Source organism: Acomys russatus, chromosome 19, assembly GCF_903995435.1.
Source record: "Acomys russatus chromosome 19, mAcoRus1.1, whole genome shotgun sequence".
Taxonomy (NCBI): Eukaryota; Metazoa; Chordata; class Mammalia; order Rodentia; family Muridae; genus Acomys; species Acomys russatus.
Genome location: NC_067155.1, coordinates 26,813,717 through 26,840,702, shown reverse-complemented (window position 1 = coordinate 26,840,702; position 26,986 = coordinate 26,813,717). Strand labels below are relative to the sequence as shown.

Below are 26,986 nucleotides of genomic sequence, written 5' to 3'. Positions count from 1 at the left end.
TCCAGACATTTGTTTCTGTTTGAAACGTTCCTAATGTGAGCATATTTGAAATAGCGTAGTATATTTCTCCCATAAAAAGCAAGCACTAGGAATGGAGAGGTGGCTCAGAGGTTAAGAGCAACGCCTGCTCTTCCAGAGGACCCAGGTTCAGGGCCGGACATCCACGAGGCATCTCACAACCATCTGTAACTCCGGTTCCAGAAGATCTGACGCCCTCTTCTGGCCTCCACAGGCACTGCATGCACTTGGTGCCCATCCCTCCACGCAGGTAAACATGCTTATAAAACAAAATAAATCTAAAAGGAAACGGCATTCCCTCATGGAGTAATGTGAGTGTATTTAATGATATAAAATACTGTACCTAAAAAATGGCTAAAATGATAAATTCCGTGGTGCTCATACTTTCCCAGCAAAGCCAACAGACTGCAGAGCTTTGACCCCATGAGCTGTGAGCATGTGGCCCTGGAAAGACTGATGCTGCCGGACTCCCACCTTGCTGTGTGGTAGAACCCTGCAGCCCCCCACAGCCCACAACAGTGAGGTCAGTGTGCAGTGGAGGAGCCCGGACACCTACTCACATTAGAAGGAGCCAGTGGCTTTCATGTGCAGCCCACAGTGAGGGCCTGTGACGTGGAAGAGGCACTATGTGGGAGACAGAGGAGGGAAGCGAGACCTGTATGCTCTCCCCAGGAGCCTCTGCATCCGGGACAGGAAGCACACAGTCATGTTGTGCCTCAGACCGGGGCCCTGAGAGCACCAGAGACACAGGTTTGCAAGCAATGCTGTCCATCAGGACAAAAGAGACTATACGTGGGCAAATACATATAGGTCCTAGCCAAATATGACTAAGTATGGACAGTTGGTAACCCAGACCTCCTTGTGCTCCTCCAAGGTCTAGCCTGAGGTAACAAAGGAATGCCGCACGTACAGATTTCCCCGACAACCTGCAAGATAAAGCCAGAATCTTCTCTCCAAAACCCACCAGTTCCGTGCAAATGCCTGCTAGTGAGAGCTACCGAGATGAGCTCCAGGATGCAGAAGTTTAAAAAAAAAAAAAAAACAAGCAATGGTGAGCCCCATCTAGGAATTCAAGGAGTTTAAAGACGCCAAGCCACAGCTCAGTGAAATCAAGGAGAATTAAACTCCCAAGTGGTGCCCGAGAAATATGAGCGGCTACTTCAAATAATGCTTTGACCCCTAAATGTTAAAAGTCCATGAATTACCAAATATTCAGAGGAGCGCCTTTGAGAAGCCAAGGCCCCCAGGCATCTCTCAGAGGGAACAGTTTTTATTAAAGCAGAACATATTTATCTGTACTGAAAATTAGAGACAGTTCTGAATAATTCAGGGGGGAGGTGAAGTTCCGTTCCCCCGAATGTAACGTATTTTAAAGTGAGTTGATCTCACGTCTAAAATATTAGCTTAATATGAGAGCAAGCCTCTTTGCAGTGCAGGCACTTGCTCGCTTGCGGGTTGCAGGCAATGGGTTGTAACACAGTTCTGTGCGCCTTTGGTTCCGTGGCTGTTGGACCAGTCTCTAATGAACAGGCACTAATGGCTTCTTTGCCAACTCTTTCACAGGCAGAGGGAGATTTTGATGAACTCTTGGCAATTTTACACGTTCTGTTGGGCCTATAGGAAAATGTTGGGAGTGTGCTGGGGGCTCAGATTCTGCCTTGTGTTGGGATGAGGAACCGGCGGGGGATGGGGGGACCAGGCAGCCTCGGGAAATTGATGCTTACTAAGATGGACCTTCTAAGAATGAAATCGACTTAACCAATGAAAGACACTGTGAAAATGAAGCCACAGTAGCAACGACTTTATAAAAAGGGGTTTTAAAGGAATCCACACATAGTTACAAGTTCCAAATCCACACATTTGTTACAAGCCACACACAAGGGGCTGCAAGGATGGCTAAGTGGCTAGGAGCACTAGCTGCTGCTCTTCCAGAGGACCCAGGTTCTGTTCCTATCAGCAGCATGGCAGCACGCAACCATCTGGAACGCCAGTTCCAGGGGACTCTGCGCCCTCTTCTGGTCTCTACAAGTACTGCATGCGTGTGGCGCACATACATGCAGGCAACCCACTCATAAAACAAACAAAAACAAAACAAAACAACAACAACAACCCCAAATCAGCCCTCACCAGCTTCTCGAATCAAGAAAAAGATCCCTCAGTGTGTTACTTCCGTGTCCTCACGTTGCTGGGACCAGATACCCGACAAGTAAATCCGCGAGAGAGAGGTCTATTTCGGCACGGCAGATCTGATCACGCGTTACCTTCTCTGCCGCCCGCCGTTCCATCACCAGGAACTGCTTCTGAGCAGAATGGAGCGTGAGACAGTACCATCTTCTCCTTGGGTGCCATTCTACCATCCCTTGGCCATGGTGGGGTGCAAGGCGGAGGAATGCGGCAGAAGAGAACTCAGACTGCTCCAAGGGCCGGCAAATTCACAGACACTTTCTTGGCTGAGGGGTTGGGTGGGAAAAAGTGTGGTATGGACGAGTTGAATGAAAGATGGGCTCAAGAGTGAAGAATTCTTTGCTGGATAACGAGTTTGTTTGTTTTTCTCTAAGTACAGAGCCATGCGACAAGATCACAAAGCAGGTTTAGGTGAGTCAGCCTGATGTCAGAAAGAAAAGCAGTTTGAAATAGGAAGGCCAGGCAAGCTTCAGTGGGGTGCCACCTTACGCAACAGGTCCTATGCTGCTCTTGGCGATGCGGAGGAAAACGCTAGAAACATCACAGGGTCGCGTGCGAGTGAGATGTGCCATCCCCGTCCCGCCCCCCCCCCCCCCAAGTGCTAGCCGAGTAGCCACTTTAGCCACTGAGAGTGCAGTCCTTCATTTTATTATCACAAGGTCATGTGACAGGAATGCAATTCAGACCTCCTCATTTTCTAGACCTTACTGGTGATTCTGGACCTTTCTATGCTCTGGGCTGTCGGGAGATTTGATCTTTCTAAAAAAAAAAAAAAAAAAAAAAAAAAAAAAAAAAAAATTAAGATACGTTCACTATTATTTGTTAGTGTTCTCTCTCCTTTTCTCGTGTGTGTGTGTGTGTGTGTGTGCGTGTACCCACAGAAACCAGGGGAGCTAGCCCCTGACATGGATGCTAGAGCCTTAGCAGGTCCTCCAGAAAAGCAGCAGGTGCCCTTAACCTGAGAGCATCTCTCTAGCCCAAGAGTTTTACATCTTAACTATGTTTTATAGCATCGTTCCTTCTCCTAGGTACCAAAGACATCCTTCTAATGCTGGCTCTCATCCCCACAGACCCTCCAGAGATGTCACAAGGTCTCTTTGTATCATTCACCACACTACACTGCCTGACTTGGGAACTGGTGCATTCTGGGATTGTGGGCTGGACCTGGCTGGTAGCTGTTGCTTTGGTCCCCAGGCCCTGCTGGTGTAGGGGTACAGCCAGCGTGGAGCCTGCCTGCCTCAGGATCTCAGTTCAGTTTTTCACAGACTCAAGCAATGCACTTGAGGCATCTCCCAACCTTCCCCCTTGCAGTTCTCGTCCTGTGGCTGGAAGCCTTTTTTTTTTTCTTCCTCTTTCTCTTTGAGTTTAAGTACCCAGAAACAAAAGCCAGGAAGGAAAAGATCATCTGGGCAACTCTGAAGTCACCGAGTGCTCGCAGGACAGGGGACCCTGAGCCAGCGTGGGGAAGCAAACCGAGAGAGCAGAGGGCGACGTCACATTGACATCCCAACAATAGGCTTTCCATGCGCGGTGATTCACATTACTGTTTGTTTTCAGAGCCAAAGGGAGCAGGAGCCTAGCTCTTGTGGAGGGGGGCGGGGAGGACAGGCAGCCTGGACCTGCCTGGTGGCAGCAGTGCCCGCCAGCTGGTGGTGGGGATGTGTGGGCTGAGGGAAGGAGATGCTTTTTGGTGGCTTTTCCCACAGACCAGAAGCAGGGACAGCCAGTGTCATTGCACACTGGCAATGGACAGATTGCACGTCTTCTAGTGCCTTCTAGGAAAGCACTGATGAATATTGCTCTAATAACTATTTCCAGCCATTCACGGCCACCTTGGGTGGCTGGCATTCCACCTGGCACTTCTTTGTCTTTGTTGGCCACAACCGTCTCAAGGCCTTTGAAGAACTCTAATCCTGGCTACTCTTAGTTATAAAAACCTCTGTGGCAAAACTACCCGCGACACAAGTGTGCTGGTTGTCTTCATCATTTAATGAAAATCATTCTTTAATGTATGTGCCTGTGTGCTATGTGCCGCATGAGTGCAGATGCCTGTGGAGTCCAGAGGAGGGCACCAGATCCCCCTGGATCCTGAGTTACAGGTGGGTGTATGGAACCTGCTGCGGATGCTGGGAGCTGAGTTCAGGCCTTCTGGAAGAGCAGGAAGTACTCTTTACTGGCTGCCTCCACTCCTGTGTCTTCATCTGTTTTAAGTGAACAGTTCAGTGACGTTCAAGAGCACACGGTTGCACGGTCACTGCCACCACCCATCTGTGGAATAGTTCTCTTTCTACAAAACCACAGTCATCAAACAACAAATCACCGTTGCCTCCCCCTCCAGTGTCCGGCACACGCTGTGCTGCTGTCTGTCTGTGTGAGCCTTAGCGCTTTGTGTGAGGGGCATTACAGTGTGTGTGTGTGTGTGTGTGTGTGTGTGTGTGTATTACTTTAATCTTCCATCCCTTATGGCTTGTGTCAGAATTTCTGTCCTTTTAAAACATCCCATTGTGTGTAAACACTACATTTTGCTTGTCTATTCACCCATCGGTGGGGATTTGTCTTGACTCGATGTTTTGACTATTGTGATAAATGCCGCTATGAGTATAGCTGTGTAGATACCTCCTTGAGATCCTGGTTTCTATTCATTTTGGTAAATACCTAAGATGGGGTTATTTATTACATCATTAATTCGTCTTTAGTGTTCACAGCAGGGACACCCTGATAGGCTTTTACCGTCACCAACAGCGCCTGCAAAGCTAAGGCCTGTGTCCCAGATCTGATTTCTGTGGATAACGTAAGACGAGGCGTAGGGGGGCGGAGAGGGAGGCATGAGGAATACACAGAAATAACTGTGAACAAAAAAAGACAGGCAAGCACAGTCCTGGGAGGCACAGGTGTGGCTACAGCCCAGGATGGAAGCAGGGCTGACGTAGGCAGATGTGTCTCCCTCGCAGCATGGTCCAGCTGTTGCTCCCCCTTAGCCAGGGTGTGAGGAGCTTGCAAGTCGACTCTTCCCTGGCAACATTAAGCCGAGCAGTTGGAGACTGGGGATATTGGGAAGTGGCCACGCCCAGAATCTGCTTTCCAGGAGCCTGCACCATGGAGATAACGCTGAGACGCACCAATGATATCCCGGTGCTTTTTTAAAAAACGCAATGATTTCTGTGTCCTGGCAGATGGCCCGTAGTAACACACCCCCCCCCCCCTTTGCTGACTAGAACCATTTTTTAAAAGATGAAATTCTGCCTAAAGGAGGTTTCTGTACTCCTTTACATATATATCCGCACAGGCACTCAGTCTCCGGAAGAACAGAGCCTAAATGCTCATCTCGCATTGCAGGGTGCACAAATTCTAGAGAAGAGAGTATGAAATAAGCAGAGGGCAGGTGGACACCGTGCGTGCACGCATGTGTGTGTGCACAAGTGTGTGCGTGAGCGTGTGTGCATGCATGTGTGTGATGTGTGTGCATGTATGTGCATGTGTGTGTGTGTGCATGCATGTGTGTGATGTGTGTGCATGTATGTGTGTGCATGTATGTGAGTGTGTGCATATGTGTGTGTGTGCACGCGCGCTTGTGTGTATGTTCTAGAATAGGGTTGAGAATGAGCCAGGTATTCATGGAAGATGTTCCAAGCTTCTGCAAAGAGGTGAACTGGGTACCGGATGCTGCTGGGAGCAGCAAAGGGAGACAGTGGCTGGACGCAGGCTCCCTTCTGTGGGCCTTCCTCACTGTGAGGCCCAATCAGTTACGCAGTGATGAGCCCATGTGTAATTTTTAAGTCAAGCCTTAGAAATGTTCATAGAACCTATTTCGATCGTATTTCCACCCACAGTTCCTTCCGGATCCCCTCCCTCGTCCCCATCCCCCCCAGCTTTGTGCTCTTGCCTGTTACTTTATGTGTGTTGGTGTTTTGCCTACATGTGCCTGGGTGAGGGCGTCAGATCCCCTGGAACCAGAGTTACAGACAGTCGTGAGCCGCCACGTGGTTGCTGGAAATTGAACCCGGGTCCTTTGGAAGAGCAGCCTGTGCTCTTAACCCTTGAGCCATCCCTCCAGCCCCTCACCTACTATTAAAAAAAAAAAAAACCATCAAGTGTAACTTGTGTTGCCCATGTACTCTCGCATGTGTACCATCCATTGCAGCGTGCTTGGCCTACCAGGTCCACACCCTTCAAGAAACCTCAGACCTCCTTTCTCACAGCGATCAATTACTATCAAGCCGTGGGACTGCATGGCCACCTCCCCACTTTGTGCTGGAGTTTTTGTCTGGCTTGAGCTTGGACATGTCTTGTGCATGCTTTTGCCGTCACTGTAAGCTCATAAGTGCAACTGCCCTGTTTTGTCATGAAAATGCTTTTCTTGTGGTCACCCACTGACTCTGGCTTATACTGTCTCTCAGCCCCCCTTTTGTGGTGAGCTCCGAGACTTGGGATGAAGGGGTACAAATCATTTCTTTAAAAAAAAAAAGACTGTTTTTTTATGTATGTATGTATGTATGTATGTATGTATGTATGTATGTATGTATGTATGTATATATGTATTATCTATCTATCTATCTATCTATCTATCTATCTATCTATCTATCTATCTATCTAATGTGTATGTATGTGTCTTTGCATATGCACCGTGTTCATGCAGGAGCCTGGTAAGGCCAGAAGAGGGCGCCAGACCCCTCAGAACTGGAGTCGCCGGAGGTTGTGGGTTGCAGCGTGGATGCTGGTGACGAAGTCCAGATCTTCGGCAAGAGCAGTAACTGCTCGCGGCCCCTGAGCCCCACGCATCCATAGGCATAATGCTGCCATTTATTTCTAACCTGCTAGGTGATGGCTGCGCTACCCAAAGCTTTTCCTTAATCTTCACAACAAATCACAACAAAGCTATAAGCCACCGGTTTGTTGTCGTTGTTGGGTTTTTTTGTTTGTTTGTTTGGTTGGTTGGTTTTTCGAGACAGGGTTTCTCTGTGCAGCCTTGGCTGTCCTGGACTCACTTTGTAGACCAGGTTGGCCTTGAACTCACAGGGATCCGCCTGCCTCTGCCTCTCGAGTGTTGGGATTACGGGCGTGTGGCCCCCACGGTCTAAGTCACTGTTTTTGCTTACAAGCCCTGACATTCCGGCTCGTTGTGAAGGCCTTCTGAGGGTCCTGGATAGCGTTAGATGCTGTTGTAGACCCGCCCGAGCTTCCACTCCTTGCTTTGTAGGTGTCAACGATGCAACTCTCTGACTTCTTGATTTCATTTTTTTAAATGTCACTTAGAATTTCTCACACACAAAAAAATATCTTTGCTGTGCCAGAAACAAATGGCATTTCCTTTGCCTGCTGGGTCTCCACTTCCTGGTTCACTTTGGGAATCCGGGCTCCCAGTCAGCGCTGCAAGAACATCTCTAATCTGTGATGCTCCGGGGTGCAGACACCAGATTTCAGATTAAACTAGAAAGCTGCTGTTTCTCTGGAGTCTGCGCCTTTTGTCCTCTGTGAAAACAATCCAGAGCTTCACACCTTGAGGTTTGCATTGTTATTCCAGAAGAAAGCAGTGTTTTGAAACATCTTTTATGACAATGAGGAAAGCCTCACAGTGGGAAGCTTCACCGCTTCTGCGACATTCCTGTTCCCTAGAGGCCTGTGGCGGGCACACTTGGGACCCTCTTGCCCTTTTGAAGGATATGCCCTGTTTGCATGTCTTGTTTTGATTTTGGCCAGCATTGGATGTCTGCTGTTGGCTTCTTCATGGTGGGGACTGCAGCTCTCTCACTGCATACCCATCCCCCAAGCCCCACAAAAGCTGGGTTGAGCCAGCAGTAGCCACTCGCATCCTGTGAGCAGCAGATCTCCCTGTTACTGGGCATCTCTTTTCCACTGCATTCTTATTTATTTACTTATTTCGTTTTAATATCCGCCCCCTCCCATGGGTTTGTAAATGTCACCAGAAGTGGCCATGGCTTGCTGCAGCCTGCTAGCTGCTTCCTTTTCCTGTGCCCACCCCTGTTGCTACTTGACTCTTTCTCTTGCTCACCCCATTTTCTTTCTTCTTCCTTCTTTGTTGCCACAGTCTTTTTCCCTTGGGTGCATCTTGGGGTTAATAATTCACCTCCATATTCCTTAGGCTTCTGGCTCATTTGATAGAAGGAAGGTGGCAAACCTCTGATACGAGATAAAAGAAATTCATCTTTTTTGGGGGAAAAAAAGGTCCGAGGAAGCCCCATTTGTAGCGAGTGACACAGTCAAGCATCTGTGGTGTAGGTGAGTGTTACTTTATTCCTGATGAAACTGAAAAAGATTTATTTCTGCTCTTTAGATGGCACCCAAGGCCTGGGAATTATAGCCCGGGGGGCCCATAAACAAGGGAATTTCACAGGCAGCCTCCACCCTGAGTGCATTCCTTAGGAGGACCCAGTGTACCTGGCTTGAAAAGAGTCCCCTGGGGCAGGGGTGGAGTTGTAAAAGCTGAGACTGTTTCCCTTGCACCAGGCTAGCCCTCTTCCTCCATATGATTAACCCCACAGCAGCCAGCTGTTGCTCCATTCAGTCATTTCACTCTTTAGTGGGAGGCAGGGGCCGCTGGGCTAGCCTCAGGAAGGAGAAGGAGCCGCTTTGCTGGGAAAGCTACACAAAGCGTTTGTGGGGGGAAAAGAGGAAGGAGATACCTTAGTGGAAGTTTTCCTTGTTGTTTGCACAGGTGACATGCTAGAAGGAGATAGTCTGGGTCTCAGATTGGCTTGAGGGGGGTCACTGAGGCAGATACAACCGGGTAGAGTTAAAGCTGGGCAGTCACCGTACACACAGGAAATCAGCTGCCCTGCACACAGACATCCAAATGAATTCTTTTCTTCAAAAAATACTGCCTGCTCCATCAAGACCAAGATCAAAATAAACCTCTTCTGATTTAGCATTCAGAGAGCCAAGATGAAGCACCTAGTTGTAAGTGTACTTTTTCCATCATTCAAAAATTGTTTATTTTTATCTAGGCTTGAAATCCATGTCTCCCCTTAATAAACCACAGAAATAGCCATTATCTGAGCGGTTTGGCTCTTATCACGTATTTCGTAGACAGAATACCAATCTTCAGTCTGTTAGCTTGCTCACCTGCCTCCTGCAGGAAACGCCAGAGCTTTCCACCAAGTCTCAGCGGTGGGAGCTGTGCTCTTGTGAAGCTGCCAGTCTCTTCACTAGACAGAAACATAACCGCATCCGCCTTCACTGCAACAGAGAACTCCCAGCAAAGATAAAGGAAATCCGAGGATAATCCCTATTTCAGGACTCATCGCCCACCCCCCAAATCCTTTTCCGAGCAAGCAGTATTTGGTAGACTTGGGGTTCACAGTGGCTTCTCTTCCTCTGCAGCCACCACCAGAGAAAAAAACAAATGGAGTTTAAGGTGTCTGGGGTGGGGTAGGGGGGGCCCTGAAGCCTGGACCCAGACTCCCAATGACGTATCCTTTGCTATGTGTGACAGGGGCGCACCACCAAGGCCTCCTCGCTTTAACTAGCTGCAGGAGGCAAGCCTCCCTTCCCCTCAGGTGGACTTGCCATGCCCTCGTCTTCCATGGCGTGTAGGGTTCTCCTTTATCAGCTTATTTTATTACACCCCGCCTCTCGCTTGCTGCTGTGACCGTTGTGTACTGTGTCTTCTTCCCTCTTTCTGTGAGGACTGGACTTACTCCTTGGCTCTGGTTTCCTGCTGCTTCTTGTACTGTGGACCTAACATCTGCATCTGTCTGTCTGTCTGTCTATCTATCTATCTATCTGTCATTTGTCTGTCCATCTGTCCATCCATCCATCCACCTATTATCTATCTGTCTATCTGTCATTTGTCTGTCCATCTGTCCATCCATCCATCCATCTATTATCTATCTATCTACCTATCATTTGTCTGCCTGTCCATCTGTCTGTCCATCTGTCCATCCATCCATTATCTATCTATCTATCATTTGTCTGCCTGTCCATCTGTCTGTCCATCTGTCCATCCATCCATCCATCTATTATCTATCTATCTATCTATCATTTGTCTGCCTGTCCATCTGTCTGTCCATCTGTCCATCCATCCATCTATTATCTATCTATCTATCATTTGTCTGCCTGTCCATCTGTCTGTCCATCTGTCCATCCATCCATGCATGTATTATCTATCTATGCATCATTTGTCTGTCTGTCCGTCTATCCATCGTCTATTCATCTATCTATCTATCATCTATCTATCTCCTATCTATTTCTCATCTATCATTCAACCATCTGTCTGTCTATTATCTATCTTTCTATCCATCATCTACTTCTTGTGTATTTACTTGGGACAGGGTCTCCTTATGTAGCCCCTGGACTCACCATGTAGACCAGCTTGACCTTGAACCCAGAGAAATCCACCTGCCTCAGACTCCCAGGTGCTGGGATTAAAGGCGTGCACCACCACATCTGATAGCTCTATACTTCTAAGTCATTTGATGCTTGATAAAAATTAGGTTCATTTCAGAGTCCTCCATGTTAGCTGGCTTCTCTTACCTTTCTTGGTCAGGGTCCCACAGTCGTGGGAGCCTATTGTGGTGCTGAAACTGCACTTCACAGAGACCTCCGCTCTCCTGGCCACCATCAGTTGCCAACAGCTCCTTAGTTGAGGCGAGCCTTCCTGCCCAGCACCCCTTCTACCCTGGCTTCTGTCTGGCTTGACTTTGTGTGGTTTTTGCGCAGGCTTTCATAACCACTGTGTGTTTATATATGCAACTGCCCTCCTGGGTCATGCTTTTGTATGACTGTCCTGGCTGTCCTGGGCTTGGCGGGGGTGGCGGGGGGTGGGGAGACACTTGCTCTCCTGGAGCCCATCCGGGACGGAAGGGAGGAAAGCCAGGAACAGGCATCAGATCAGAGCATCATGGGTAGCGAGGGGAGCGTTCAGTTCACACACGGCATTATGGCATTTTAGCTGCATTTGGGTTTCTCACAAAATGCTGTGCACACATGTTTGTGGTAGCCTTCTTCATGATTGTTAGAATTGATCTAGTTAGTGCCCTCCTCCTCGGGAGTGGATGAACACACAGGATGTTACACAGGACTTCCCATGCAAACACGTGGTCTTCTGAAAGGCTGAACATGGCAGGTGAACCTGGGGTGCAGTTTGTATGATGCAGCAAACAAGACTCAGAATCTGAACACTGGGTCTTGCATGGAGAAAACACAGATGTGTAGACATGGAGGCCAGATCCCACATTGCTGGGGTCATGGAGAAAACACAGACGTGTAGACATGGAAACCAGATCCCACATTGCTGGGGTCTGGGGCTGGTCTCAGAGCTGTCTTACAATCTAGATGGCATACGAAAGCCGTGTTTGCCAAAATTTGAAGAACTCCATGGTAAGAAGTAGTTATGTCTATAGAGTGTAAGTTAGACCAGAAAAGGGGGGGAAAATCCTGATTTAAAAAAAAATCCATTTTGAACTGTAAGTAATCTGGTCATTCCAAATAACGAGGTTTTAAGGGAAAGAATGGAAAGGAACTGGGGAAACTGACGGGCACGGTGAGGATTGGCACTTCTTTATCAAGGCAGTAAACGTTTATCAACAAATAGCTACCGGGCACCCTCTATATGCAGGCTCCTGTGGAAGCAGTGACCCTGTAGCACACTTAGCTCACTTATGCATGCCCATTTGCACGGCGTTCTGAAGAGGTGCCCACTCAACAGCATTCTTGGAAGATCTGTTTGAAAACCCTTAATAACCTAAAGTCTAATAATAGCAAAGTTGGTGAGTAAATAATGGTTATTAAAGTGACGAAGGGCCAGGAGTGGTGGCACACGCCTATAATCCTGGCATTCAGGAGGCAGAGGCAGGTGGATCTCTGTGAGTCCAAGCTCAGCCCGGTCCAGCAGGCTCCCGGGCAGCTGGGGCCACAGTCTGACTCTGTGATGAAGTATTTTCTGCATGTGTTTGTGGAAAGAAACATGCAGCACAAAAACGGGCTTATGTGGCTCATCCCTGAGTGTAAGACCCAAGCTCTGGATCCTACACACCAAATTCTAATTCTTGCAGGGGTGGGGTGTAGAATAGGAGGACTTACACGGGCTTTTACCTTTTTATATGCAACAAAAATATTTTTTAAATAATTAAAAATATAAATTTTCCACTATGGAAAAAAATCACCAGAAACAAACAAACAAACAAATAACAATGATCACACCAGGAAGATAATTGGGAGCTTGAATTTCCTGAGTGAAATCCTGTCCTGAAAAATACTTTGTAAATGGTGAAAACAAGAACATTTTGTTAGCTGGGTGTGGTGGTGCACACCTTTAATCCCAGCACTCGGGAAGCAGAGGCAAGTGGATCGCTGTGAGTTCGAGGCCAGCTTGGTCTACAAAGTGAGTCCAGGACAGCCAAAGGCTACACAGAGAGACTCTATCTCAAAAACCGAAAAGAACATTTTGTTAGCCAATCAGCAGCTTCCTTTTGACAGGCACACAACTTATTTATTGAGGAAACCAAGAATCAATGAACTTAAATATCAGATTGGCTTAATTAAATAAGAACCAAATTTACCGCCCGCCTAACCACCGACCCCCCTTGAATTTAGAATGGGTTAAATAGCACTTCAGACTCTAAATAGCCTGAGCGCCCTTAAAACAAAGATGCTGTCAATAGTGTCTTGATTATTTATTGGAATAAAGTCCTTACACACGCACGCGCAAGTACGCGCACACGCAGAGGATTGAGGCCAGCTGCAGGCTGTTTGTTGCCTTTGAGGCTATTTGGTCCGTGCTGGCAGTCAGCACCACGGACAGCTGCCGGGCGTCTTCTGTCCTGCCTGTTCCCTTCCCACACAAAAGCGCTTGTACCCAGGGAAAAAGTTGTAGTGCTCATTTAACCCGCGGAGGCCTAGGACCGCGCGTGCGTTAGACTACCAGTTGAGAGCAAACGCAGGCAGATTAAGTGCTCCTAATTTGAAATCAATTCTTAAAACCTGAAACATTAAAAGATTAGTATTTTATTTTACACTTATGTACTTCCTTCCCTTCCTCCCCCGTGTGTGTCTGTGTTTCTATGTGTGTGCATATGTGTGTGTGTTTGTGTGTCTCTTTCATGTGTGTGTGTCTCTGTGTGTGTGTATGTGTGTCTGTGTCTGTGTGCATTCATGTGTGTCTATGTGTGTCTCTGTGTGTGTGTCTCTATGTATGTGTGTGTCTCTATGTATGTGTGTGTCTCTATGTGTGTACGTCTGTATGTACGCATGTGCATGTGTGGGGGGAGGCTGGAGGACTGCCTGTGTAAGTCCAGTCTCCTCACCATGTGGTTCTTGGGATTAAACCCACTCTTGCACTTTTACCCACTAAGCTACCTTGCAGGTGTTTTGAGTGTGGACATGACACCACAAGTGGAGGGTGGCTCTCCATGGCCCGTGGTAGTTGCAATATACATGCATATGCATTGATGATATTGGGTGACAATACCTTAAGTAACACACAGAAGGTGTGTGCTAAATAGAAACGAACTCCACGCTTCAATTTGGGTTGCATCCCTGTGGCATCTCATGATGAAAAAATGAAAGTGAAAAATTTGGAACACGTCTTTCCCCAAGCATTTTGAATAAAGGATACTTTAACATATAAAACACTATAAAATGGGACCAAGAGTCTGAAATGTTGCGATGGTTACATCCTCTGGGGGTTTGTTTGTTTGTTTGCCTTTTGTTTTGTTTTTTGTTTTTTGAGACAGGGTTTCTCTGTGTAGCCTTGGCTGTCCTGGACTCACTTTGTAGACCAGGCTGGCCTCGAACTCACAGAGATCAACCTGCCTCTGCCTCCTGAGTGCTGGGATTACAGGCGTTTACCACCATGCTCCGCTTACATGCTAGTTTCCTGAGGCAGGTGAACAGATGGGTTTACAGCAGTCATGTGTAAGTACATATAAAATTACATCATTAAATGCAATTGAATTTTACAGATATCACATGCATGCTCAGGGAAGTTGTCTACTAAACATTAAACTTAGGGCTTTTGTCTCTTTGCATGGTTACTGCAGTGGAGGACAGTATGTTGGTGTACTCACTAAGCCAGCTGACTTTACATGCAGAGGCACAGTGCATATGAAACTCATACAGCCTTACGCAGCTGACTCCATAGTTCAGGGATACTGTAAGCATAATTTTTAGTCTTTTGAAAGCCATTTTCCTTTTCGTAACATGAAAACCTTTCCAACCAACTTCAGTTTAAAAAAAAAAAGCAAATGACTGTGAAAAATACATGTAACAATAGGTAGTTTTCTTGAATTTTTAGTAATATCATTTTCATTATTTTATGTGTATGGGTATTTATGTTTGTGCACCAAATGCCTGCAGTACCCGTGGAGGACAGTAGAGGGCATCAGGTTCCCCAGAAACTGGAGTTAGGATGTGAGAGGCTGTGGGCGCTGGCATTGAACCCAGGACCTCTGCAGGAACAGCCAGTGCTGTTAACCACTGAGCCATCTCTCCAGCCCCAGAACGCCGTTCTCCTCATGCCTTCTCTTTGTTTAGCCCCAGAGAGGAAAGAGGCAGTTTTTTTCGTTTAGAAAAGCAACGGTACCATTGTACAACTGAAAAGAACAGAGACAGCATTTAACCTGCGGGTAATGAGCGTTCAGTGTTCTGAGCTCAAGTTGCAGGGGTGGGACCACGTCATGTGCAGCATCTACCCTGCAAAGAGGTATCCCAGAAGCCACCGGGGGACGGAGGCTCCTGAGCCATTAGTCTAGTAAGCCTGTCGTCTCCCAAGGGGAGTTAGACACACAGTTTAATACAATGCACATTTAACTCCTGTAAAAATTAGATGTACAATTGCCCCCCCACCCCATCTCTGGGGACCCCACACGTGGGGGGCTCAACCAAGCACAGGTGGGAAGCATTGAAAAGCCACATCCGTGACCCTTCCTGTCACTGTTCCCCCAAACAGTTCAGGATGCTAAGTGTTTGCATTGTGCTAGTGATTGTAAGCGTTCCAGAGCCATTTAAATGTATAAAGGAGAGTGAGTGTGCGTTCTGTGCCAGGGTTACCCATCTCCTATGAAGGGCTTCCATGTTCTCAGACTTGAGTATGGGACAGTAAAGCCAACCGTATAGTATGTCTGTGGTGAGGCGTAGCAGGGCCAGTCCAGGGGGAGAGATTGTGTAGGAAAAGGTTATTCAATGGGACGGGTGAGTTTTAAGTGGAACCGTGCAAGTGTTCAGCTACGGAAGGATCATCAAACCTTGTTGCCAAGCTGAGAACTCTTGGTCTAGCCTATCATTCAATCAGGTGACTCGGGACGGTGTTGAGGATGACACGGGGTTGAATCTACTGAGTTTCTGCCTGTGTGAGAGAGACTAAGTTCACAGGAAACTGGAATCTGAGGTGGAAGAAGAGACTGTGTGTGAGATGCCATCAGGCCACTTGGAGATTCAAAAGTAGATATGCCTTCAGCTGAAAAAGGTAGATTAGACAAAGTGCCCAACTGTTTCCCGGGCTTGTGAGCTGGAGACAGCTGAGCCTTCCCAGGGTTAAAGATGAAAATAGATAGGGCAGAGGGTCTCTGTTGCACTCACACGCTCTGTAGGCACCTTTTGGCCAACACCAGATGCCTGTGTTACAGTGATCCTATTAGATGCTAATGATACTGTCAAACCTCTCCAGTGTTGGACCGGAGAGTTAGATGGCTCCTCTTCTGAGTGCTGTGGCTGCTCTTGCAGAGGACCCAGGTTCAACTCCTAGCTTGGACACAGCTGCTCAAATACACCTGTAACCACAGTTCCAAGGGATCTGGCACCACCTTCTGGCCCCCAAGGGTACTGCATGCACAGACATACATCTAGCAAAACACCCATGCACATCAAATAAAAGAAATACATTTTTAGTAAACAAAAGAAAAACACGACACAGGTTTCCTTAGCAAGACAGTGATTTTATGGGCATTTGTTGTTGCTTCTGTGGCTTCTGGGGTTCCGGCTTTGTTTTTTCCTGCGATTGAGACCAAGAGAGCCAGTGCCCTTATGTGGATGGCTGTGCGTGTGAACTGCTTGCCCTTCTTGACTCACTAATATCCCAGCCTAGAGAGTCCGGCTTCTTTTTAAATGTGTCATATCAATATGCCTACATGCTGTAGTATTTGTGCCCAGAGGACAGACGTATCTTCAAGTGGAACGCAGTCTCAAAATGGAAACAAGAAAGAAATGGCAAACCTGGCATCTCCCTTCTATGTTCAGCTCAGTCCCTCGGTCAGCGGCTGTATCGAGGTCAAGCTTTGCTTGGGGGTGCTCCTGGCATGCGGAGGACAGACAGGGGGAGAAGACATATGGGCAGGAAAACTGGGGACCATGAAAGAGGTGTGGGAAGAGCAAAAGATAGCTGTGGGAGGGAAGGATGGAGGATGGGTGGGCCAAAGTCCACATTCCCAGGGTGTGGGGAGTGGACACAACTGTGCTAGCATGTCCTGGGGTGAAGGGGGGTGGGGGAAAGGGATGTGTAAGAAAGCAAAGCGGACAAAGGACTAGCTGATAGGAAAGGACTTCATTATGTGGAAGACCCGGCATAAAGTGTGCCTCACACATTTGGCCCCGTGAGAGGTTAGCGAGGGACTAGCAATGGAGTCAGTCGTAACGATAAACCGCGATGAAAGTCATCACGGGTCTTTCTTTTCTTCCCAGAAGAGCTGGTGTTCCGCCTAACCTTCTGGCAATGGTGTGGGGTGGAGCAATGCCTCTGGCAAAGGGCATGAGTGGTGTAGAGGCTGTGACATGGCGGCTGGTCACTGAGCACAAGCCTCATTGTACATGGCACATGATGTGATAACGTCGACAGGACTGCGTGACAGGAGGGTGGGTAGAGTGTCAACAAGCTGGAGAAAGGAAAGATCTAGAACCCGGCTTGACAGCACTGAGAAGCATATAGTTCTATCACATGACTAAAGCCTGAACCCTGTTTGAAACCTGTGGATTGCTTGTTTCTGGAATTTTTTTTCATCTGATATTCTTACATTATAGCAAACTCTGGAAGATAAACCAGAAAATAAAACTGCAGTAAAGGGAAGAGACTGCTCTTATTTTATTAGACACACACACACACACACACACACACACACAATACATACATATATCATACTACAAACACACACAAAAACTACACACCTGCACACATACACGTACCATAACACACACACACACACACACAGACACATTCACAAACACCATACACACTCATACCCACATTACACACCCAAACTTGAAGACAGCATACATGTAAGACCCCTTACATCTTGTTTCTAACTGTATCCTTGTGTTGTTTCAGCTTGGACCTGTTTGGCCCGAGATAGCTTCTACTTGAGATAAGCACATTAGATACAGTACAGGAGGGAGGTCTACATTTATGTGATTGCTGCACCTCTCTCTCCCTCTCTCTCCCTCCCTCTCCGTGCCCCCCCCCCCTCTTAACCACTGCTAGCTTCACTCTAAAACACACATGCTTTTATTTCCTTCCAGGTCTCATAAACTAGCTGGTTGGCCCTGAGCAGCGATGGAGCATCCTGCGTGGTGTTGCTGGTGTCAGGACTATGGCTGGTTCTGAAACTCATCCGAAGAGGTTCAAACTAGTGGCTGGATGTGAAATCATCCAAGGAGGAACAGGCAACGGGACAGCTGCCTGTCGCCCTGCAGCTTGAAGGGGGACTGCATGGCCCGCAGCCCTCGCTGAAGAAGTGACCATGAGCGTCCCACTGGCTCCAAAGAAGTCCTGTTTCAGCCAATTGCAAGATCGCCGAGAGGGAGCGAAAAATAACAACGAGACTATTCTAAGTATGGGCGATACAAATGCCAATCAAGTCATGTTGGAGGTCAGCGCCTCTCGCGACGGGGTCGAGACACGTGAGCTGCATGATGCGCTTGCAAATGCGAATGTTAGCCGGCCACAGTACCACAGCCACTTCCAGAAGGATGCTCCTCACCTTCAGAGCCTTGGGAAAGGGTCTCAGGCTGGCTCCACCGGCCAGAGGGATCCTCAACCATCTCTGCCCGTCCATAGGCAACTGAGTGAGGAACACACAGGAAAAAGAGGTATCCCGCAGGCCCCCCAGAGTCTCCAGGGCCCAAGTCCGTCCAGCTGGAGGAGTGCAGTGGGTCAAGTCAGTCCAGAGGTTTCCGCTAAGAGGGAGGCTGAAATTCCCCGGCACGTTCCCAAGGACAAATTGGCAAAGACCCTTGACAATGAAGAGCTGAAAAGAGCAGGCAGCTCAGCAGCTGTGGCTGGCAGCCTCGCTTGGGAGAACCCGCACCCCAAGCATCTGGACACCTCGGAGCCACAGGGCCATCTGCCTGGGCGTGGGGAGGGGCCACTCGGGACATCAGTCGATCACTTCCCAGGGAGGGCTTTATCTCCAGGTGCGGGCACCTCAGAGGGGAACATTGTGCGTCCTCCTAAACCACCTACCTCAGAAGCCAGGGGGCCCACGGCGTCAGACACCAAGATGGAGGGGACACGTGGCCTGGATGTTTATAAGGCGCTCATCGCTCATCCGGAATCGACTCCCAGTTCGGCCTTAGCAACGAAGGAAACCCCCAGCCTCCATTATCCAGAAATGTGTATAGGTCAAGGAACGGGGAAGCCCAAAGTGGAACTCGGATACATCCAACCCAGGAGCGAGCAGGGACTAATGACATCCCAGCCACAGGGTCTGGGTTGTCATGAGGAAAAAAGTGTGTCACCCGTAGAGCTACATGAGAAGGCACATCAAGAAGCCGTGAGTCAACCTGAAGTGGGACGAGGCAGCAGCCCGGAAGCAGTCATGGGAGACCGTGCTGGTGCGGAGGGGTTTCCGCAAGCCACCTGTGCACAGGACAGCGCTCCCTCTGGAGAGGCAGGTACTAGCCTTACTGGTAAGATGTCATCAGGTGGAGGTAGGAGGGCGAGGGACTTTGTACCTGACCACAGGCATGCAGCTTCTATTCCCGGTGATTCCAATGAGAGCACGCCCTCCGTGGCCAGCGGGGAGGAGAAGAGGCAGGGCACCGGGACCGCGGACAGTACCAAGTCGCTGTCCCCAGGTCCTTCTCTGGAAGGGAACAGAACCGACGCCTCTGAGCTCTTGGGTCCTCAAAGTAGCAACTCGGAAGCCAGGAAAAGCAGAGAGACAGTAACATCTGTAGCCGAAAATAGGAACCTTCTAGAAAATGCAGCTCAAACTGACGTCACGCCAGCTGGCGTAGATTCAGTTGTCAGTACCCCAGCTCCTCTCCACCCGGAGGCATGTGCGAGCTTGACTCCTCACGCCACTCCTCCGGGTAGCAGTTCTCTGTCACCCTCGGTGGCCTCGCCCCCCACTGATGGTGGGCAGGCGTTGAACACATCCCCGAAAGTGCCTGACAAGAGCGCCTGCCCCAGTGGGATCCCCAAGCCTCTTACACATCCCAAGGACACACCTTCCTCCCAGGAAGCACCAGAGAAGCCGGAAATGGACAAGACAGAAGAACGGACAGACACGAGGCCTATCCTTATGCCAAAACCCAAGCACGTGAGGCCCAAGATCATCACTTACATACGCAGGAACCCCCAGGCGCTGGGTCAGGGGGACGCGTCACTGGTCCCCGTGGGGCTCCCATATGCCTCTTCTGCATGCGGCATGCCGCTTCCCCAAGAGAAGAAGGCAGCTAGCCGCGACCCTCAGCAGTCCGCCAACGTGTACGAAAAGTTCAAGCCTGACTTGCAGAAGCCGAGGGTCTTCCCCTCTGGACTGATGGTGTCTGGGATCAAGCCCCCAGGTCACCATTTCAGTCAGATGAGTGAAAAGTTTCTGCAGGAGGTAAGAGGATCTCGCGGTGAGATGGTGTGCGCCTTTGTGTTTTTAAGACTGCTACTTTTTTTTTTTTTTTTCCTCAGTGAAATCTGAAAACAGATGTCCTCTGTAAGTGAACTGCAGGTGCCCAGGGAAACACTGGGACCAAAGTAGACACTCGTGCATGGACGGGGCTGTCTAGAACATAGTGTGACAGTCTGGTTGAGATGGACCCACTATCTAAGACACATGGAATCAGACATGGGCTCATTTAAATCAGCTCCCATGTTTATTTATGTGAGTAGCAATCTATGAGCCAGGTCAAAGCAGGAAGGGGGGGAGCAGCTAAAGTAAACAGTGTGTTCAAATGGATCCAACTAATCCTGTGGTAGGGAGCGTTTCATTTTGGAGAAAATCTAGTCACGAGTCGGATGCGGCTGTACACGCCTGTGGTCCTAGCATTCATGAGGCCAAGAAAGAAAGACTGAGTTCCAGGCCAGCCTGGGCACCCGAGTGTGACCCTGTGGCATCAGAGGATATGGCAGCCACGGGCTCTTTGCAGTAAGACAGTCGTTGTGGTTTCCGTTTTGTTGTTTGCTTAGTGTGCTGAGCCCAACGCGGGCGGGCAGCCCTGGGGTGCATAAGGAAGCAGGCTGACACACCATGGGGAGCCATCCAGTGAGCAGCATTCCCCCAGGGCCAGTTGTGGACCGGGGCCTTGAAGTGGGAAGTGAGCAAACTCTTCCCTCCTCACATTGGTGCTGACTGTCTTATCAAAGCAGCAGAGTCGATCAGGCACCATCTTGTAGCAAGCCATCCTTGGCTATTATTCATGCAAATCAAGGCATCCGCCCTACAGCTGAGCAGTGTTTGTCAAAGCCAGCAGGACCCTCCATGAAGGCGGGGCTCACATCAGCAAACTTAGAGTCTGGCCTTGATTATGTTTTCTGCAGTCCCAAAGGCTAGCTTAAAGCCATAGAGCATGCGGTCTTAGACCACTTGGAGCCATCCAGAGTTTTCTGCTGCTGAGCCCTTATTTACTCATCAAGGAAGATGAACTTTAAGGAGTTATGTGTGTGTGTGTGTGTGTGTGTGTGTGTGTGCGTGTGTGTGTGTGTGTGTGTGTGTGTGTGTGTGTGCGCGCGTGTGCGCGCGCGCGGATCTGTTGCATAGTGTGCATGCTGTACCCATGGAGGCCAGCAGAGGGCGCTATATCACCTGGAATTGGAGTTACAGATGGTCTCCTGCTGTCACGTGGGTGCTGGGAACTGAGCCCCCCCTTCCCCCTCCCCCCCCCCCCCCCCGCCCGTCCTCTGGAAGAGCAGCCAGTACTATTTTTCCCGCCTCTTGAAGGCATCATTTTGGGAGCTCTTGATGCGGTGCCAGTTTGAGTGCAGATACTGATTTCATATCTCCACTGAGGAAAGTCTTGTTAAAAAAACAACAACAACAACGGGGCAAAGTGGGCGGCGAGGCTATGGCAGGAGGAGTTTGTTTGCACATCTCATTTGATTTCAGGACTATGTTCGAAATCTGAGGAGCCGTTCATCGACTCTCAGGGTTTTCTTTAAAAATACACCACTGGAGAGGGAGGTCGACGCTGTGTTCGTAACTACAGAACCTGTCCTGTTTTGTCATAAAGATGAAAGGGGAGCGAGATTCCCCTGTTTAATTAAAAATGCGTAAACTAGACATGAAAAGCATACTTTTCACCTTGTAAAATAATTTGCACTTGTTATTTATTTATTTATTTATTTTTCATCACTGTGACAAAACATCTGACAGCAGGCCCGTCAGACAGCTGCATCCTAGGGATGTTAGAGACAGTAAGCTCACGGTCTGAGAGTCTCGGTGCACCGTGCTGGAGCAGTGTGTGCTAGTGGGAGCCTGTGGCTGCAGTGGACACGTTGTGGGTACAGCATTCAGGGTTCACTGCAGAGGCGTGTTGTATCATGTAGACCCTAACCCTTAAAGTGCCACATCTTGCAGTCAAGAACTTGGTACAGGAGCCGATAGAGGACATTTCAGATGTTTGCAACCAGGAAAAGATTACCCAGAAAAATGGCACGGATACTGCCGAAGCCTCTGGGGAACGGCAGGGTACGGGGCTTTAAGCTCTGAAAGTTGTCCATTTCCAGAGTCAGGTCAGCATGTTGCAACCCTAAAACCTTTACTTATAGAGACTGGAAATGGTGTGAGTTTCCTCAGGAGACAGGTCGTGCCCCAAAATGTTAAAAATGTTGGGTCTAGAAAAGGGAAATCAGAGATGGGTAGAAAAAAAAAATGGTTGATGATAAAAATTTCATTAGAGCGCAGATGTTGGGCCCTCACTCGGGGGCTATAATTCACGCTGCCCCCGCACAGTGTATTCTCTCAGGGGCTATAATTCACGCTGCCCCCGCACAGTGTATCTAACAGTCATGCATATTTCACAGTGTGATTATAATGAAACTTTAAATGCCCAGTCTTTTGTTTCAGTGATGTACTTTAAAGAACTTCGTATCTATTTCAACATTTAAAAGGGGATCAAAACAGGGCCAACGCCTTCAACAGCTTGGCTCCAAGCTTTTAGAGCCCCTCTTAAAGACACTGTAAGACATTCTCAATTCCCAAACACACAGCAGCTGACATACAAAATAAATTTTGGTTCAGAGCAGAGTTAATTAATTCAGAGATGGCCCCGTGGCTGGTTTATTATTATTATTATTATTATTATTATTATTATTATTATTATTATTATTATTATTATTATTATAACAACCTAAATTGACCACATTGGGTTTTATCTTGTTTAATATGAAGGAACCCTGAGCCAGGAAGCAGGTGGGGGAGGAGATCTTTGCTAGAGCATCCACAAGCCCTCCCTCCTGCCCCCCCTCCATCCCAGGCACTACAGAAGCCAGGGTCATGTGAGAACAGACACCCTGATGTGCACACATATATAACATGCGTGTATATATATATCATTATATGTTATATTCTATACACACTTTGATGTGAATATGTATTTTTATATACATGATTGCTACAGATTGTATTCTGTCAATTCTGCACTGTTAGGTACAGGAGAAATAGTAATGTTATTAAACAGAGGAAACAGTGCAGGGAAACTATTCCTTTGTGTATGTGCAGACACTGCTGCCACATGCTCTGAGCTGAGCAGCCTACAGGAGTCGGCCCCAGATCTGTTATCCCAGAGGGATCGACCCAACATCTCTGAGAGCATTCAGCATCCGTGTGTGTGTGTGTGTGTGTGTGTGTGTGTGAGTGTTGTATGAGTGTGTATGTGCATCCATGTGTGAGTATGTATGTGCCTAGATAGGTGTGCCGCCTCTGTGTGTTTGAGTGTGTATGCATGTAGAAGAGTGTAATGTGAGTGTGAGTGTGTGTGTGTGTATGAGTGTGCATGTGTGTACATGTGAGTGTGTGCCTCAGTGTGGGCATGTGCGTACATGTGTGAGTGTGTGCCTGTTTGAGATTATTGTGGGAGTGTACATATGTGAGTGTGTGTGTGTGAGTGTGTGTGAGTGTGAGTGTGTGCACAGCGCATGAGTGGAGGTCAGAAGACAACTTTCAGGAGTCTGTTCTCTTTCTCCATTGTGTGGTCCCTGGTATTGAACTCATGTCCCCTGCCCTAGCAGCAAGCACCTTCATCCACTGAGCCATCTCCCTGGCCCCAGAACCTGGCTATAATTATGTAAATATAAAGTGCAGGTCTATGGATTTTTTCCTATTGATTTTTCTATTTTTGAATATAAGCATTTCTTTCCTACTAACAATTATTTTTACATGTTCTATTGATCAAATATGAAGTGATAGTTTATTTACTTATTATAAAACCACTGAGCATAAAACGATGCATTTTCTCCATAGACATAATGAAGGTTTTTACCATTTTGAACACTTGATAAATTTTTGTTTCACTAACATTTATTTTACTTCTGAAACTTATTTTATGTAAATGAGTGTTTTGCCTGTTATGTCTGTCTGTGCACCATGTGTGTAGTGCCTGAGGAGGCCAGAAGGGGGCGACAGATCTCCTGGGACTGTGTCATAGATGGTTGTAAGACACCACAGTGGGCGCTGGGAGCCCCACCCAAGTCCTCTGCGAGAGCAGCCAGTGCTGCTACTGCTGAGCCATCTCGGACATTTACTTAATAAGTAGCCTAAAATGGAGTGCTTTTTTACTCCTGTATGGTGTATAGATTGGTGAGTGTTGCAGCTATCAGAGACTACAGGGTGCGCTCTGTGGCGCTGTCATAGCAGACAGGACACTGAGCTGGGAGGCAGCCCCAGACCTCTGGCCGAGCCGCTAACGTTGTGGTGATGCTGACCGCGGCTCTCCTGCGCCCCCCTCTCCCCCGTTTAGACTCATGTGCTCTGATCTCTCATCTTAGGTCACAGACCACTCTGGGAAAGAAGACTTTTGCTCTCCTCCCTACACTCACTATGAGGTCCCTTCCACTTTCTACCGCTCCGCCATGCTCCTGAAGCCTCAGCTGGGGCTGGGCGCCATGTCCCGCCTCCCATCCACCAAGAGCAGGATTCTCATTGCAAGTCAGAGGTCTTCAGCAAGCGCCATCCACCCACCGGGACCAGTAACGGCAGCTGCTGGGCTCTACGGCTCTGACCCTTCAGGTGACTAAGTCTAACTGTTGCTCTCTTTTCCTGTTGGCGCGTTTAAACCTTAACTATGAAACGTCTCTGTCTGCAGACACAGGTGATTTTGAGGGTCACCCTGCTGCAGCTTCCATGCCAGCTTTGTAGCGGTGGCCCTTACAATCTCTCCCTTTCTTCAGCTCTCCTGTAGACTTGCTCTGAACGGTAGTGTTTTAATTGCTACAAGAGAATTCTAATGAGGAAGGGAGACCAGATAAGGTTAGCTATGTCTATAGGAAGTTGTCTTCATTAGGTTTAATTGACTCAGCCCACCGTGAGTGGTGTCACTCCCTTGGCTCAGGGTCCTGGGCAGTATAGGAGTGATGGTTGCCAATTGGAATCTGATTATTTTATAGTAATTGAAACAATATGACTATTTACATTTTTTGTACTGTAATCTGCATATTACTCATGGGATAAATGTTTCAAAGTTAATTACTGTGTGAATGTATATGTAAATATTTTTTAAAACCTTTTATTTATCTTTTTTACTTTATGTGGTAATGACTCAGTCAGACTGAGTCAGAAGCGGGCATCAGGCACCCTGGAATTGGAGTTGACAGAACATTGTGCGTTGCCGTGCGAGTGCTTAGAATCAAATCCTTGTCCCCTGGAGGACCAACAAGTTCACTTAACCTGCGCACTGTCTCTCCAGGCCCTGCTTGAATGTTTGTTGTTACTGTTATTACTGACCAACAAATTTTCTAGGACATTTATAGCAGTTATTTTTTGTCCTATCATTTCTTGAAAGTCCCATTTCCTTGACTGGGACGATTGGGTTTTGTCACTTTCTTTCTGAGTCAAGCCTTGCACGTAGCCCTGACTGGCCGAGAACTCACTGGACACATCAGGCTGGACTCAGTGTTCACCTTCTGAGTACTGGAATTACAGATGTGAGCCACCATCCCCAGTGACCACTGCGACTATTGTCGGAGAGAAACTTTTTCATCTCTTTGCCGTTTACTGCTTTGTGAATTGCCGTGTACTCAGGGAGTTACAGATTGCCTTAAATTGTTGTTGTTGTTGTTTTCTTTGTTTGTTTGTTTTTGGTAAGCTTCTGTCTCAGTGGTTCCCATGACAGCTGTGTATCTTAATAGAATTAATTACCTGTGCTCAGAGCAGGTAGAAGTCGGCTGTGATCCAGTCAGTAGGCAGTGGTTGGGGTGGGGCTGTCAGCAGTGCTTCCACAGGGGAGACAAAGCCATCAACACACAAAAACACCTTTGCCCTCTGGGAGCTTAAGTTTTGGAATACAGGAACTAGTAAGTTACATGGTCTGTTGAGGTCAATAAGGGGAAGGGAAGGAAAAGAAACATCCCACATGCGTCACGACCCTGCGAGGGCTCTTGTGCAGTTTTGGAAAACATCAGTTCTTGTATTCGCTCACACTTTGCCTGTTGTTGGTTCCTAACTATTTGTGGTGGTTTCCACGCTGACAACGCTTGTTGCGTAGGACGCCCCTCATATAATCATAGAAGCTATTAGTGCCCACGGCATTCCTGTACCTAATATGAAGTCCTGCGTCGGTGTTTCTGCTTGGTGCATGTCTGCCCTCGCCATCTGAGGGCTGTCTTCAGTGCGTGTCTGTGCGTGGCCCTGGTTGTGTGTTGATGGCTACTCATCCTCTATCCTCCATCATGTGCCCTGGGCATTTTCCTAAGTTATACGAGGTCACACAAGGTCACAGCACCACATGGAGAGGAGAGTGCCAGAGCAAGGGGCAGTAGGGACACTTTTCTCTGTGATCTAGCTTTTGCACAGTTCCGATGTCAAGTTGAGTCCGTACAGGCTAAAATCTACACGAATTCTAATACATTAACCGTATTTTCCCCCAAGCTCCAGTAGGGAGCCTCTTAAAGGTCTAGTAGCCCCATGAGATCCAGGTTAGTAAGGAGAGATCCCCAGTGCTTCTGTTTCTCTGCTGGTTTTGCAGGCAGCCATGGCCTAAAAGAAGTGGACACACAGTCAGCCTATACCATCCCCCACTGCAGATCTCTCAAGGGTTTGCCTAACAGCTAATGCAGTCTCCTAAGACTGAGAGATCTCAATGTGACTACGTAAACAATCAATAACCAAGGCGTCCTAACCTTTCTGACTCCACAGTGATGCTTGAAACCAAACAGCATTTGGGAGGCAGAAACAGGTCTCTGTGAGTTCGAGGCCAGTCTGGTCTACAAAGCCAGTCCTGGACAGACAAGGCTAACACAGAGAAACCCTGACTCAAAAAAACAAAACAAAGCAAAACAACCAAAAAGCAAAACGAAACAAAGCAAACAAGAGCAAAACAAAAGCAGTCAAGCTTCTGCTAGCCCAAGGTGTCTGAGTGCTCTGAGCACATCGGGGCTTCTCAGCCCTTTGTGCAGACGTGGAGCCTGCTT

General features: G+C 48.1%; 1 protein-coding gene across 1 annotated transcript in view; it reads left to right on the top strand.

Annotated features, from left to right (window-relative positions):
* Mtus2 (microtubule associated scaffold protein 2) overlaps positions 1-26,986 on the top strand; it is a 351,173-nt gene that overhangs the window by 103,449 nt on the left and 220,738 nt on the right. The window contains 2 exon segments of the mRNA XM_051162856.1: positions 17,665-19,976; positions 24,347-24,587. Of these exon segments, the coding sequence (XP_051018813.1) occupies positions 17,886-19,976; positions 24,347-24,587 (2,332 nt within the window). The 5' untranslated portion in view covers positions 17,665-17,885.